General features: G+C 41.3%; 1 protein-coding gene across 1 annotated transcript in view; it reads right to left on the reverse strand.

The window, feature by feature from the left end:
• Nucleotides 1-15,491, reverse strand: part of LOC311231665 (sodium channel and clathrin linker 1-like) — a gene marked incomplete at both ends in the record, with an annotated part of 128,244 nt that extends 112,753 nt beyond the window's left edge. Inside the window, one exon of the mRNA XM_084318293.1 lies at nucleotides 15,153-15,491. Coding sequence (XP_084174419.1) covers nucleotides 15,153-15,491 — 339 coding nt within the window. The remainder of the gene's footprint in view (nucleotides 1-15,152) is intronic.
• Between the last annotated feature and the right edge of the window lie 2,295 nt (nucleotides 15,492-17,786).

A 17,786-nucleotide genomic window follows, 5' to 3' on the forward strand; every position in this document is an offset into this window, starting at 1 on the left:
TGAAAATGGGGGACCCTGATGTAAACAAGACAAACGTCTTTCTCTGGTCTGCATCCCCTTAAAGGCCAACTTGCAGGTTAAACCCTACTCTGCAATTATGGGTAGTTTACATCATTGGTATCTAATTTCATTATTTATTTTTTTCCATTTGACGCCGGAAATGCCACTCAGAAAGGGTTAAAAAGGTCCATGCACGAATAACATGCACGGAGCAAATCTAAAAGCTTATCAGACGCTAGCAGGGCTGTGACGTCACTCGAGGCAACTTTCCCTACTTCTGATCCACTACAATGGCGTTTGACGAGTGCAGAAAGCTATTTCCTTGATCCAAATGGACGCCTTACAAGACGCAAATGGGTTTAATCGTCGGAGACTTTGATGGACCAGCTACAACTGGTTGAAATAAGGTAGTTATAAGGTTTTTAATGTCGTAAAAAAAGAACTACATGTACCACTAGGCAGCCTGTTGTTCAGTACAGCAGCGCTACTGGTCTGTGGGCTGTCGCCTTATCCCCGGGTCATAGTATCAAGCTGGCTATATGGCTCTGGCTAACGTTACCCCGCTAACGTTAGCATTATGTCTACTGTCGTGCATGTAAAAGAGTTTTGGGAACGAGTAAAATGTGCAGGTCCTCTTCTCAGACCTGTGGGGCAAAGCACTGCACACGCATCATGCCGGCTAGCAAGCTACACGTCGCGGCATGTTGATACGATAGTAGCCCCCTCGGATAGCACTCGGTGCATCACAGTCACGAAAGGGGCTACCACGATAGCTATTAGCTAACTAACGTTACCGTTACAAGCTCAAACACCTTATAACTACTACTATTGTCGTGTCCATAAGTTCCCTGGCAGAATACTTGTGAGGACAAAGGTATACAAAGAGGAGAGAACCATTTTAAATCGGGCCATGTTAGGAGTTTCGAGAATGCTGGCTACCAAGCTAGCTAACTTAGCTACTAACGTTATAATATACACACAATATGTACAATGACACAATGATTTACATTATTACAAATATGGTAACGTGGTTGTGGCTTTTACAAATAGTGGTTAGCTTTAGAGATGAATGGCTATGATCACGGAGCAATAGTGTTAGGTGAAACAGATACTAGCTCCTCGGCTAGCCTAGTAGTAACAAGAAGGCTCTCTGCTTCCTGCCACTACCTGCCTGTGACTCTCAGAGCCCCTGCTGCCCTGCACCTTGTGTGACGTCATCATTAACACTTTGAGAGCCAGTCCGTGTTTTCCTTTTTACCCCCTTGAATGCCCGAATCCACACCAATGTTAACTTAATATCGCCTAATCTATGTTTTAAATTATGGCTATGTGTCTAATCTGCCCATCGCTTATCAAAGACTCATTTTCCAGTCAACATTGTCAAAGCAGATTGTTTTTTTATCGCTTCATTTCCGTTTGATAGCATTTTGAAAATCACTCGTTTTCGCGGAAAAAACAACCCATTCTATGATAATCGCCTTTTACTGGAATATTCTAGAACGTTGTCATTTGTCGGCCTATTTATGAATCGTTTTCAAATAAACGCTAGATAATCGATAGTATATGTGTGCGCACGCACGCTCGTGCCGCGCGCTGATAATCGCTGCTCTTATTTCCTGATGGCTTTTACAGTCAAAACAGCTATATCACATATAGGGGAAATGCTTATATATCCGTGAAAACGAGTCTGATTATCCTAAGACTGATAACATAGATTCCTTACCTGAGATCAGATGGTATCCAAATGGATTATTCCAATTCCTGATCACCATTCGAAAAAATCGATCTTTGTATTGATCAACCGTGTGGACAGTAGAACACATAATCCCCGCTGCTCCTCAGGCTCCGGAGTGATGCCGGTCGATGCCGGCTGCGTCAGTGAGACGTAAAATGTGGAGTCAGAAATCCTTTCTCCCATTCACTTTCATTGAGTCCAATCCAAAAGGGTGATTTACCATCTGGGAGACGATAGGGGGTGCTTTTTTCACATCTGAGAGCCTGGGGTGACTGGATCTCCAACGGTAGGCTCGCTTGATGCAATATACATTTACATTTACATTTAGTCATTTAGCTGACGCTTTTATCCAAAGCGACTTACAAGTTCTGTACGACAAGCCATCAGGAAGGGCACAACTCTATCAGCTGAGCAACAATGTTCATCAAAGTGTTGAGTGCTACAGTGTAGGTTAGTTTATTAGGACAAGTGCATGACAGTACGGTTAGTTAGGGTTAGATATTTTTTTTTATTTTTTATTTATTTATTTATTTATTCAGATAATGGTTGAAGAAGTGCGTCTTTAGTCGACGGCGAAAGATTGGACGTGATTCGGCTGTCCTAACTGGGGTGGGTAGTTCATTCCACCATTGTGGGGCAAGGACTGAGAATAGGTGACTTCTCTTTGATGACCCTCCCGGAGCTTGGATAGGAGTAGATCTGAGGCGGCCAGAAGATGCAGAGCGTAGGGGTCTTGAGGGTGTGTAGTTAGAGACCATTGACCGGAGGTAGGCGGGAGCGGTTCTCTTTGCCGCACGGTATGCTAGGTCGAGGGCCTTGAAGCGGATTCGTACAGCAATGTGGAGCCAGTGCAGGTCTCTAAGAAGTGGGGTGACATGGGCCGACTTCGGTAGGTTTCAGATCAGGCAGGCCGCTGCGTTCTGAATGAGTTGAAGAGGCTTAGTGGCAGTGGCCGGGAGGCCAGCGAGCAGTGCGTTGCAGTAGTCGAGGCGGGAGATGACGAGGAGTTGGGTGGCTTCTTTTGTCAGGAAGGGGCGGATCCTTCTGACGTTGCTCAGGAGGAATCGGCAGGTTCTGGTCGTCGCTGCGATGTGAGCAGAGAAGTTCAACTGGTCGTCGAGGACAACACCAAGGTTCTTGGCGGTCGGGGACGCAGTCACAGCTGCATTCTCGACTGTGATTGAAAGGTCGGTTAGGGGGGAGGATTTGGCCGGCAGGTGGAGCAATTCTGTTTTGCTTAGGTTCAGTTTGAGGTGGTTGGTCGTCATCCAGGCGGAGATGTAATAAACTTAAAATGGCTTACCCTAGTCTTCAGTATAAAGCAATGTTTCTCAGTGAGTGTGTCCTGTCCTTCCTTAACAGAGCTCAGTACAGATGATTTCAGATCGCTAATAAAAAAAAAAACGAATAAACCGAATATTCTCGTGAGGTGGGCATTCAACCCGGGGGGTAATAACCAGAGAAAAGCCGTGAGTGGCATTCAAAGTGTTAAGATGACACATGCACGCTATGAACCATGGATTCAAATATGCTTGTGCATGGAGGTTGTGGTTTGGTCGACAAAATGTTTGATAAAAACTAGTGCTGTCAAACGATTAAAATATTTAACTCGATTAATCGCATGATTGTCCATAGTTAACTCGCGATTAATCGCAAATTAATCGCATTTTTTTTTTTTTACCTTAAACAGATCTTTTTCAAGTTCCAAGTTTTAATACTCTTATCAACATGCAAGTCAACAAATGCTTGCTTTGTGCAGCCATTTAACACAAAAGGATGACCCTCATGCATTGCAAATTTGCATCAAATTCAAAACAGAGTGATGCACAAAATAACTTAAAAGAAAATAATTATTTAAAACGATGAATAAAGTGTGCATGAAATAATAGGGGAAAGAAAACGTTAGGAACTTATTACATTCACACACACAAGGGCTGATTAATCACACACCCCCCTCTCTCCCTCACACACACACTCTCCCAGCTCTTTTTCTCTTCCTCATCTCTCTCACCCCCCTCTCTCTCTATATCTCACACACACACACACACACACACACACACACACACACACACACACACACACACACACACACACACACACACACACACACACACACACACACACACACACACACACACACACACATACACACTTCAGAAACAAACATAGTATCAATGAGAGCATCAATAATACACCTGAGTGAAGTCTAGTAAATTTTTTTTTTTTTTTTTTTTTTTTAGTTAATCTTGAGTTAAAAAAAATTGTGGCATTAATAGAATCGGGAGTTAACGCGATATTAACGCGATATATTTGACAGCCTTATTAAAAACGCTAAAACTGGGTCAATTTCGATATATCTTTTTTCCCTCTTCATGAAAGTCACTGTTGCCCTAGTCACATTGTTTATTGAACAAAAATACAACCTGCAAGTTGGCCTTTAACAATTGTGTGTATTGAGCTGTAGGCCTACTGTATTGTACCCATTCTGCAATCTGTTAATACAAATGTCAATCAATCAATCAATCAATCATGAAGGTAGGTATTAGTAAGGAGCAGTGTTGGGCAAGTTACTTTTAAAAAGTAACTAATTACAGTTACTAGTTACTTCTTCCAAAAAGTAACTAAATGACTTACTCAGTTACAAATTATAAAAGTAACTAGTTACTTCAGAAAGTAACTATTGCGTTACTTTCAAGTAATTTTTTTTACATAAACAACATACACAAATCTAAACTATTTTAATGTTGCTGTGGGACAAAGTGAGACTAGCCTCCAATCAAATGGCATGTATGTAGATATTATAATTACTATGTTTATATAGTGGATCATACAAATACAAACACAACAGATGTTTTGGAACTTTTTGATATGTATTGCCCCTCAACAGGCCACAACTGAGCAACATAAAATGTAAGCACTATACCAAAAATAAATAACAAATATATACTGATTGATTGAACATTTTAATTAACAGATTGCAGAATGGGTATTGTACAGTACAGCTCAATACACACAATTGTTAAAGGAAAACTCCAACATTTTGGGAAATTAGCTTATTTAACATCTTCCCTGGAGTTAGACAAGAAGATACATACCTTTTTTGTCTCTGTGCGTGCATTTAGCTTTGGGAACAGTCGCTCCGTTAGCATAGCTTAGCTTCATCACTGGAAGTGAGGGGGGGCCGGAGCCTGACGTTCCCTTACAGTGTATAGTTTGATTGATTGATTAAAAAGTTTATTAACGGATTGCAGAATACACTCAAAATACAACTCCAAAACGTTCATGTAAACATGTTGTGACCTGTGTATTCACCACGTGGAGAAATAAAAAATAATTGAATTAGACAATTACGTTTTATAAGCAAATATACTCTGAACAATTTTTTGCCTAACCACTCCTCTCTGAGCGCAGCCAGTGATTTCAACGTGTCGTCGTGATTGTTGACATTCTCATTCATTCAAAGGATCCGAACCGATTGAAGTTTATGGATACCATGACTTAAAATCCTCTTACCTTGACGATTAAAAGCCTCCCCAATTTAGAAAACAGTAATCCAATGGCTGGTATTGTTATACCGGACGCTCTGAGCTAACCGGAGCTAACACAGATCAGGATGGTAAAGCATATATAATGACTTCCTTTCTGGGGTTTTCAAAATAAAAGTGCGACGTTTATAGCAGCGGAAAACGTTTATTTTGTACATTATCTAACGTTAACACGAACATAAACTAACTTTAGGTTAGTTGTAACGTTAGTTTAAGCTAAATGCACGCACAGAGACAAAAAAAGTTATGTATCTTCTTTTTTCACTCCAGGGAAGATGTTAAATAAGCTAATTTCCCAAAATGTTGGAGTTTTCCTTTAAGGGGATGCAGAGAAAGACTTTCGTCTTGTTTACATCAGGGTCCCCCATTTTCAATTCATGGCATTTATGACATACACAACATACAGATATAAGAATCTAATCTAATCATCTAAACAATTTTTTTGTTTAACTTGTTTAGTTTAGGTACAGTATAACAGCTATTTTACAGTATTACTTTTTTTTTTTTAAACATTTATTTATTAGTCATCAAAGGAGGTTGGATACATTACACATTGAATGGCATATTTTGTATTTTCGCCCTTCCCCCCCTCCCTCCTGGGTGCCTATTGCTTATTAACAGTGAAGGAGTGCGCCGAATGCTTCCGCGTTTTCCCTGATTGGCTGCGACACGCCCCGCGGCAGGCGCGGCAACCGCAGAGTGGAGCGGCAGAGCTCGGAGCGGAGCGGCAGAGCTTGCGGCATTATTTTGCCGTAAACCGCCATGATTCTCATTCGAAGCTTAGCTCACCTGGCAGCGCGGCGGTCCTGCGGTCCGTTGGTTTCAAGTTCGAATCCCATCAATTTATTTTTTTTATTTTTTAACGTGTATTCTTTCGCCGGTTAAGGTTAGGCATGGTTAAGGTTAAGGTTAGGCATTGTTTCGGAGTTGGTTAAGGTTAGAAAGGTTAAGTTTAGGCGCTGTTAAGGAGCTGGTTAAGGTTAGAGTTTGTCTTAGAGAATGGCAATATTCTTTCTATGGTTAAGGTTAAGGTTAGGCATGGTTAAGGTTAAGGTTAAGGTTAGGCATTGTTTCGGAGTTGGTTAAGGTTAGAAAGGTTAAGTTTAGGCGTTGTTAAGGAGCTGGTTAAGGTTAGCGTTTGTCTTAGAGAATGGCAATAGACAGCCTATTTCCGCACTGCCGCTCTCTCGCGCTGCCGCGGTCACATGGTCACATTGTCACATTCTTGCACTCCTCCGCTGTTAAAAAGCAACACGCCTCCTGGGTTCCCACAGACATTGCAAAATTAAATTCAAGGACTTTCTCAAAAAAGAGAATTAAAAAATAAAAGGGATACAGTTCACTTTTAAGTCCTGTTTTCTATAGCAAAAATGTATAATAATAATAATTAATAAAGAGTAAAAAATACACCTTTAGTCGGATCCAATATTTATGGCTCAAAGCCAATCTCCGACAGTTAGCGCTACCTTGTGTCAAAATACAAGTATTAAGCATTTCAAGGACCTTGTACGAACCCTCCCCCCTCCCTCCCATTTTCCCTCCCCTATCTTGCCCAATCCTACAAATACACAACAGGAAACATAGAACATACAAAGACATATCTCTCTCACTCATCCTTCCTTCTCATTATCCTAGTGTCTTTAGCTTGGCTATGTAACCAATAAAAGGGCCCCATACTACCCAACTTTTCACTAGACCCCCTTAGGTTGTATTTGATTTTCTCCAGATTTAGAAAGAACATGAGATCTTTAAGCCATAGGGATGCGTTGGGGGCTGCTGGTGATTTCCACTCTAGCAAGATCCTTCTGCGTGCTAGTAGGGATGCAAAGGCAATTCTATTGTTCTTCTCCTAACCCCTTGGTGATCCGGTCTTGGTAAGACTCCGAAGATGGCTATTTCTGCACTGGGAGTTAGCTCCATGTCGAAAGCCTCGGCGAGGTGTTTGAAAATAGCTGTCCAGAAGCTGTGTAGGCGGGGACAAGACCAAAACATGTGCGTCATATTTGCTGGGGACATGTGACATCTATTACAAGAGTCTGTAATATTGGGATATATTTTGGCGAGTTTAGAGTTTGTGAAGTAGATGCGATGGACCACCTTAAATTGCATCAGATTGAGCCTGGAACAGGATGTACTATCATTTACTCTGGCCAATACTCCATTCCAAATATTCTCATCTATAGCCTCGCCCCATTCCTTTTCCTAGTCCTCTTTGATTTTATCAAGACATGTTTCTGTGTTACGGGAGATCAGGGTGTAAATCCTTGATATAAGACCTTTTTGATTTGTGGGGATGTCCAGAATTGTGTCAATTACTGAGTTGGAGATAATAGGGAAGGAGGTATTGTGTTGTTTAACCCAGTTTCGAACTTGAAAGTATCGAAATAAATGAGATCTCGGGAGGCCAAATGTTTCACACAGATCGCTAAAACTATAGAAACCCTTATTGGTGTATAGGTCCCTCACTCTAACTAGGCCTGACCTTTGCCAGGTCAAAAAGGCGTGTGGGGAGGGATAAAGAGGTGGTTGTTGCAAATTGGGCTGTGGCTGGAGAACCCAAGGAGTCCAGAGGCGCGCCTGAATTGAAGCCATATTTTCAAAGTCGATACAACAATTGGGTTTCTTGAAAATTTGGTCGGCCGGATTGGCAATTCAGATGAGAGCAGAGCCAATAGTGAGGTAGACTGACAGGATCCTGCTTCAGATTCACACCAACTCAGTGCCGGTTCTTGGGTCCATAAAATCATCTTGTGGATGTTGGCTGCCCAATAGTAGTTTCTTATATCAGGGAGTGCCAATCCCCCACCCTCTCTAGGCCTCTGTAAGAACTCTCTTTTGATTCTGGGGGGCTTGCCTCCCCATATAAAATGGGAAATCAGTGCATTTACTTTAGTAAAAAAGGATTTGGGTAAGAAGATTGGAAGGGATTGAAAAGGGTATAGAAAACGTGGAAGCACATTCATTTTTATGCAGTTTACCCTCCCCGCAATAGTTATATGTAAGCTATTCCATCTCTCCAGGTCTAATTTAAGCTTGGCTATTAGGGGTGAGAAATTATTCTCGATAAGGTCTGAAAATGTACGACATATGTTCACTCCCAAATACTTAAAACTGTCTTTAGATATCTTAAAGGGGAATTGCTTTTCAGGGATCTGTAAGGCTAGATTATTCACTGGGAAGCATTCACTCTTTGAAAAGTTAAGTTTGTAACCTGAAAAGGTTCCGAATCTATTCAGCAGTCCGATAGTCTGAGGGATGGTAGACAGTGGATCAGAAATGAATAATAATAAGTCGTCTGCATACAAGGAGAGTATATGTTCCAAACCATATCTAAAGATTCCTTGATTGGAGTTGGCGGATTTGAGCGCAATAGATAAAGGTTCGATTGCTACGGCAAATAGCAAAGGACTCAGAGGACATCCCTGGCGGGTACCTCTACCAAGAATGAAGTACTGGGATATCATCCCATTAGTACTCACAGGTGCTGAGTATAAAAGTGTTATCCAAGAAATAAATTTGGGACCCATACGAAACCTATTAAGGACCTCTAGCAGATACCCCCACTCCACCCTATCAAATGCTTTCTCCGCATCCAAGGAGACCACCACCTCTGGTGTCTCACCGGATGCAGGAGAATGAAGAATATTTAAAAGGCACCAGATATTAGAGAAGGAGTTGCGGTTTTTCATAAACCCTGTTTGGTCTAATGATATGATACCTGGCATAACCGAATCTAGCCGCATGGCTAGTGTTTTTGCTAGGATTTTATAGTCTGCATTTAAAAGGGAGATAGGGCGGTAGGAGCTGCAGTCAGATTGTTCTTTACCCGGTTTTAATAGCAAGGTTATTGAGGCCTCAGTGAGAGTTGGTGGCAGAGCCCCTTGGTCCAGAGAGTGATTGAACATTTTTAACAGGAGGGGGGTTAATTTATCTATGAATTTTTTATAGAACTCTATTGGATAGCCATCTGGGCCAGGGGCCTGGCCACTTTGTATCAGTCCAATCGAGTCTGCTATATGACCAAGTTCTAGAGGTTGGTCTATTTCGCTCACTTGCATGTGGGTTATGGATGGGAATTCCAGGTTGTCAAGAAACCTTGTCATGTCTGTATCATCCGCAGGGGTTTGTGAGGTATAAGGCCCTCGACCTAGCATACCGTGCGGCAAAGGGAACCGCTCCCGCCTACCTCCGGTCAATGGTCTCTAACTACACACCCTCAAGACCCCTACGCTCTGCATCTTCTGGCCGCCTCAGACCTACTCCTATCCAAGCTCCCGGAGGGTCATCAAAGAGAAGCCGCCTATTCTCAGTCCTTGCCCCACAATGGTGGAATGAACTACCCATCCCAGTTAGGACAGCCGAATCCCGTCCAATCTTTCGCCGTCGACTAAAGACTCACTTCTTCAACCATTATTTGAAATGATATAAAAAAAAAATTAAAATCTAACCCTGACTAACCTTACTGTCATGCACTTGTCCTAATAAACTAACCTACACTGTAACACGCAACACTTTGATGAACATTGTTACTCAGCTGATAGAGTTGTACCCTTCTTGCTGTCTTGTCGTACAGAACTTGTAAGTCGCTTTGGATAAAAGCGTCAGCTAAATGACTAAATGTAAATGTAAATGTAAAGCTTGGAGTAGAATGTTTTAAAGGTCTCATTAATAAGATATGGGATGACTGTGAGTTCTCCGGAGGGAGTCCTTATTTGTTCAATTTGTTGGGATGTCGATCTACTCTTAATTTGGTGTGCCAAAAGGCGTCCTGCTTTTTCCCCATGTTCATAGAAAGACCCACGCAATCTTAAAAGTCGTTTTTCAGTCTCACGAGTTGAAAGTAAATTATATTCCATTTGGAGATTTTGTCTTTCCTTGTCTAATTCAGGGGTTGGGGATACTGATCATTTTCTGTCTACTTTTGCAATACTTTCCATGAGCTGTTCCTGTTTTTGTTTTCTCAGTTTGTTTTGTCTTGCAGAGTAGGATATAATCTCTCCTCTAACTACCGCCTTTAAGGTCTCCCAGAGTAGGGATGGGGATATGCTGTCATGGTTATTGGTTATAAGGAATTCGTCAATCACCTTGGATATTGTTTGACAGAATCCATCATCACTTAACAATGTGCAGTCCAACCTCCAAGGGGGGCGTGATTTTTGTAGGAGTGAGAATGCGATGTCAAGTAGCAATGGGGCGTGATCCGATATCACTATAGTTGAGTATTCTGTATTATTGACAGCCGGAATGAAATATTTATCAATATAGAAATAATCAATTCTATAGAATGTTTTATGGACCTGAGAGTAGAAACAAAAGTGTTTTACTCGGATTAGAAAAACGCCATGAGTCCACACATCCTATTTGGGTCACAAATGATGTAATTGATTTTGCCATTTTAGAGGGAGAGACATTCTTTGGATTAGATTTATCTAGCCGTGGGTCTATTGCACAGTTGAGGTCGCCCCCCAAAATCAAATGGTGAGAATTCAAATCAGGTAAACATGCTATTACTTTTCCCATGAATGCTGCGTCATCCCAATTGGGTGCATATAGATTAACTAGCACTACCATGACATTATTAAGGGATCCTGAAACTATAATAAACCTGCCCTGGGGGTCTGCAGTAACCTTAGTTGGTCTGAACTGTACTGTTTTATGTATTAAAATAGCTGTACCCCTTGCTTTACTACTGACATTGGAATGGAAGGTTTGTCCAACCCAAGAGGCTTTCAACCTATGATGATCCTTTGTTGTCAGATGGGATTCTTGCAGGAAGGCTATTTCGGTTTTAAGATGTTTTAGGTGGGAGAATATTCTACCTCTCTTGACTTGGCCATTGATGCCTTTGACGTTCCAAGAGACAAATCTTAGACTTGCTCCTCTCTTATTCGATGCATTAGCCATATTCAGATATCAGGGTATGTGATGAAGTAGCATAGGATCTTGTTGAAAGGAGGCGAGGAGAGAGGACAAAACTAACACAGACAAAACTAACACAAACAAACTTGTAGGATCTAACACCCAAATTCTCTGACACCCAAACACTCCTTGCGGAGAACATATACACATACTTACACCTCCCTAAGCTTGTCCTAAGAACTAGAACTAGCAGCAGGGCTCCAATTACTGTGTCACTTCCGTATGACATAATCACTAACATTCTTGAGCAAACTAGGCTCCTGTCTTAGGGGCATGTTACACACAGTGTTTTTGTGCTCGTTTTTATACGTTTTTGAATACGTTTCATGTCCCTTTTACACAGAAATGCGTTTTTTGGCGGATACGTTGTGGCCCTAGCTGAAACGCTAAATTGTGTTTGCGTTTTTGGAGCAGCGCCAAAAAACTCGCCGACAACAGTTGTGTAGTCTGCACGGAGCCGTTGTTGCGAAAACGCCCATGCGCAGTAGATACCATCGCGTGCCCTCCGGTGACAACAGAGTTTGTGTGTGTGGGTGTGTGTGTGTGTGTGTTTGGGACAGAGCTCCCAGCTCCGTGTCCCTGTGTCCCAAATAGCTGCAGCTACCATGTGTTGTCAAGTTATTGTTATAAGGACCCCAGTCCAAGCTACAACAGTCTGCATTCCCTTAACAATTGTTTGTATTGAGCCGTATTGTATTGTACCCATTATGCAATATGTTAAATAAAGTTTACATCCATTCATTCTGCTAGCATTACCGATTGCATGAGCAGCTGGCTAACATTAGCTATCAGACCCTGTTAGCTCAGAGCTCCTCTTTCAACTTAACAAGCATTAAACAAAATGGCCCAGTCATCTATTCACCTTTGTTTAATACACACAGCGTTGTCTCTAATGTTATCTAACTACTGATAGCTCCCGATATCATCAGTTTGGTGCTGGCTAACTAGCGTGAGCTAACGTTAGCTTCTAGCCACAGTGCTATACTGTTATAATGGCATACTCCATTGACGTTAGCATGCAGCTAACAATGTAGCTACCGATAATTTTTTAGACTAAACTATCCGCTCTTGGTGGTCACTTGTGTTGATGTTAGTTTTGTTTCATCAACAAATGACAGGCAGAACACACAGTGAATGTATCCGTTTTGTTTATTGCACTTTTATTAGGCTTTGCTGAAAAAGAATTGCTGCATTGGGTAAATAGGCAAGATGGTGGCGCCCATAGGCGCCCGCCTTGTTGACATTTCTTTGCAGGAACTTCCAGGAAGTGTATTGGCACATTCAAGTTCTGATTGGTTGAAATTGCCTTCATGTTCGCCACCTACTGCCACCTACTGCTTTGGCAGTGTACTACATCACTGTGCCCATGTGACAAAAACAAAAGTGTGACTCGAGGCTGCCACGTTGCGGCGAAACTCATCTGACAATGAAACGAAAATGAAACGAAAGGTGTAACCGCCGCCTTATTCACAGTTATGTCCATTTAATTATATTAGAATAGACCATATGAAAGCCAACAGTATCAACACCCCTGGGTAGGGAAACAGGTCAAACAGGGTCAAATGAATAGCCTATGGCAGCCATATTGGACTATATCAGATAGAAAAAATTAAGATACAAATACATTTATTATAATAAAAAAGAAAATATATATAATAGTAATAATAATAACAATAATAAAAAATAATAAAAATAAAAAAATCTATTAGAAGAGAGAATATATATATATATATATATATATATATATATATATATATATATATATATATATATATATATATATGTATAATAATATCATTAACAAAAAATGTAAAATAGGAGTGAAACCATAAATAATACAAAAAAGGGGTATTATATATAGAAAATGGAAAAGTCAAGATAGAGTAAGTAACAACAAAATCAAGATTTATTTATAAATAAATTATTATTATATCCAAATGTATATCTAAGTTGTATATATACCCATATATCTACATATGTATATTCATACACATATGCCTGTTCTCATACAAAATAATAATACTCAAGTAACATACTTAAATATCCTTAATAATTATAATCATAGCAGTGATAATAAGGTCCTAAGAACTAGAACTAGCAACAGGGCTCCAAGTACTGTGTCATTTCCGTATGATATAATCACTAACATTCTTGAGCTTACGAGGTTCCTGTCTTATTCACAGTTATGTCCATTTAAGTATATTAGAATAGATCGTATGAAAGCCAACAATATCAACCCCCCTGGGTAGGGACCCAGGTCAAACAGGGTAAAGTCAAATGAATAGCCTATGGCAGCCCTATTGGACTATATCAGATAGACAAAATAGAGATACAAATACATTTATAAAAAATAATAATAATAATAATAATAATAATAATAATAATAATAATAATAATAATAATAATAATAATAATAATAATAATAATAATAATAATAATAATAATAATAATAATAATAATAATAATAATAATAATAATAATAATAATAATAAAAATAATAATAAAATTAAGAAATCTATTAGAAAAGAGAATATATATATATATATATATATATATATATATATATATATATATATATATATATATATATATATATATATATATATATATATGTATAATAATATCATTAACAAAAAATATAAAATAGGAGTGAAAACATAAATAATAATAGTACAAAAAAAGGGGTATTATATGTAAAAAATGGAAAAGTCAAAATAGAGTAAGTAACAACAAAATCAAGATTTATTTATAAATAAATTATTATCACTATATCCAAATGTATATCTAAGTTGTATATATATCCATATATCTACATATGTATATTCATACACATACGCCTGTTCTAATACAAAATAATAGTACTCAAATAACATTTAAATATCCTTAATAATTATAACCTTGCAGTGATAATAAGGGGGAGGGGAGAGGACGAGCATTTGAGCATCTGCGCGCATGCTAGCTCGCACCCACCCCTCCATACGTCCATCCATACCCACACCCACATCATTCCTTTTGTTTGCATGTGTACATGCGCACGCGCACATACGCCCGCACGGATAGTACATGTCGAGGGCCCGGCGTGAGAGACACCCCCAATTACCGCTTGACAGAGCTCATAGACAGCTTCAAGATTATAACGGATTCCGGCTCCCATGCCCCGCGCCAAGCCCTCGACACACACACACGAACAATCCCACACACACATAGATGCGCGCACACATTTCCACCCAAACACATCAATTTGGCTGAACCGCTAGACCCCCCCCAAATGCTCAGGTGGGAGGCCCTGCGTCCCCGCCATTAACGTATACATTAAATGAAGGTACCCACACACAGATCCACACACATGGATCCGCGCATGGTGAATGCGCACACACACACACACACACACACACACACACACACACACACACACACACACACACACACACACACACACACACACACACACACACACACACACACACACACACACACACACACACACACACACACCTCAATTGGCTGAAACACGAGATCCCTCCTCCTGCAGACGCTCAGGTAGGAGGGCCCAGTCACCAGCGCATAGTGAAGGTAGAAAAGTATACAAAAATTAAATAATAATAATAATAAGGGAAATTAAGACTAGGCTATCCATTTATAAAGTCGGAAAGTCATTAGTTACCACTGATGTGTTGGTCGTAAAAGTATTTAGCCTTTTCTGGGGATTCGAAGTAGAGGGTATCGTTTTGGAACGAGACCTGAAGACGAGCTGGATGTAACAGGCGGAACTTTATTCCCTTGTGGTAGAGAGAGCTCTTCACGGCGTTGAACGCGGCTCTCTTTTTGGCCAAAACGGCGCTAATGTCCGGGTACATTCTTAATTCGTGGCCGCCGTATTCCAGTTTATTTTGCCTTGCCCATCTTAGTATTTTTTCTTTATCTTGGAAACGGAGGAATTTAACTATGAAAACTCTGGGTTTCCCCTCACGGTTCTCACCCGACTTTGGTCCGATAGAACGGTGGGCCCACTCTATCTCCGGAGGACTGCTGAAGACGCCAGGTCCAGTCACCGCCGTCAGCATTTCGGATATAAACACCGCCGTGTCTTTGCCCCTCTCGCTTCCTTCGGGTACGTTGATGATTCTCAAATTGGAACGCCTGGATCTGTTCTCAAGATCATCCACTCGGTCCTGGAGCATCGCGGTTGTGGACCGCAGCCCTTCAACAGTGGTTTCCATCTCGGTGAGTTTTGCGAAGTTGTCTCCCACCAGCACGTCGGTGTTATCGAGCCTGATTTTGAACGTTGACATCTGTTGTCCCAGTTAGTCCACCGACTTTTTCAGAGTTTTTGTTGATTGTTGTATCAAGCTTGCTATGTCGGATTTGAAGCTATCACGTTGTCTACTGAGTAGTTCCTCCAGGTCGTTTTTATTGATTGGGAGTTCCCTGGCCTCATCAATGTTGCCCTCTGCAAGCTTAGCAGCTGTGCTCATTGCACAAGTTGAAGTAGTCGGTTGTTTCTGCTTTGTATCGCTCATTGTACCACAGCACTTTTGTACAAATAGTGTATAAATGCAAGGTGGTCCCAAACATTTAGGTTGTTCGATTTGAAAGGTTTAAAGGAAGTTTTAGACAGAGCCTCTCGTTTGCACGTCTGCTCACTGATGCATCAAAACCGGAAGTCATCTACACAAATCTAATCATGACATTTAAGACATGCATGACATACAGATATATACAGGGCGGCCTGGGAGAAATGCGAGGCCCTGTGCGAGATTTAACGCGAGCCCCCCCCCCCCCCCCCCCCCCCCCCCCAAAGGTAAAAAAAAAAAAAAAAAATATATATATATATATATTTTTATTTTTTTTTTGTATATATACAGTCAACATATTCTTAAATAATAGCGCTGCCCGAGGCGGGGCATGATACAGTCAACATATAGCAAAAGAGAGAGCGAGAGAGAGCTCCCGTTCTACAGTCAATATACAGTGTACAGAGAGAGAGAGAGAGAGAACATGTGTGTTTGTCATGTGTGTGTGTGTTAGAGAGAGACTAGAGCATGTATGACAGATTCAAAAGGACAAAGATCAACACTTAAATCCAAGAGAGAGAGAGAGAGAGAGAGAGAGAGAGAGAGAGAGAGAGAGACATTGGAAAGAAATTGAAATGCTATTTGGCCCTAAACAGAGAGTACACAGTGGCAGAATACCTGAGCACTGTGACTGAAGATCCTTGAGCACAGCCTAGCCATCGAGAAAGGCCGCCATAGGCAGACTGTGTGTGTTAGAAAGAGAGAGAGAGAGAGAGAGAACATGTGTGTTTGTCATGTGTGTGTGTGTTAGAGAGAGACTAGAGCATGTATGACAGATTCAAAAGGACAAAGATCAACACTTAAATCCAACAAGAAGAGGGTATACCAGAGAAACCAAAGCAGCAAGGAGCCAATGGCCGACATCAGCTAAATAGGCTAGCCAGGTACTGTGACACCAGGCCACACACAGCTTTGGCCAATGGCCCAACGCTACCCAAGCTACACAAACGACCATTCACACACAGCACATGTCGTATCTCCAAATGTTGTGAAGTAGCATATGTTTTGCCTGGAAAAAAACATCGTTATTAACAAAACATTCGGGAGGGGAAGGAAGGAAGAGTGGGGTAATGTCATGACATTTTCATTAATCTTAGTTACCTGCACGAGGAACGCAGGGCGAAAGGCCGCAACACAGGTATCCACGTTGACGAAAGGCCTCTCGCTGGCGGGACAAAAAGCTATGGCCAGAGCCTTGTCATGGTGCAGGCCCGACTACATCTTCTGTCAAAGCGCCTGCTATTCTCAAGGCTAACTGATAGCATCAAACGAACGTTCCCAGCTGACGCTAAACAGCTAACTGGCTAACAGTTAGCTCAATCAGGCACCTGGCTGGCTGTAGCTGCATACAGCCAGGTGCTCTCACCACCAGGCACACACCGTTAGCGTTAGCTACTAGTAGTATTAGCTAGTCGACCAGTTTGGCTCCAGAGAGAGAGAGAAAGAGAGATGTCAGGTCCACGGCGGGTATATAATCATAGGTTGACTCACGTCACTCACCATAACGCAGTATCAACGTGGAAGGAGACTTTCTTGGCCCCACGTGTAATTTCTTCTTCTTCTTCTTCGAGTACTTTCCGGCAGACTGGACACCTTTCGGCGTATTGCTGCCTAACAGATTTATCTGCTCACAAGTTCTCTTCTCCTTCTTTTGAAAAGACATCCACTCGCCTCGCCTCGCTCCTCTGGGTAGGTTAGCTAACGCTAGTTAGCCATTAGCTAAGCTAGCTACTAGCCGACAGCATCATGGCTATCCCGACTGAACCACACGTTAGCACTCAATATTATAACGTAGCTAAAGCTAACTAGCTGTCCCTGTCTTTAGCCGGGATGGCTAGCCTGACTGAACTGTCTAACATGCAACAACTTTCATCTTCAGTCCATCTGCCGAACGATGTCCTCTTCACCTTGGCTGGGATAAACTCCAATGCTGCACGCGCGGAATAGTCAGACGCTTTAGAATAGTGTAACCCCTCCCCTCATTGAAACCAATGCCTGCTGCAGAGCACCAGA

This window comes from Notolepis coatsorum, assembly GCF_963971535.1.
Source record: "Notolepis coatsorum genome assembly, chromosome: 7".
Taxonomy (NCBI): domain Eukaryota; kingdom Metazoa; phylum Chordata; class Actinopteri; order Aulopiformes; family Paralepididae; genus Notolepis; species Notolepis coatsorum.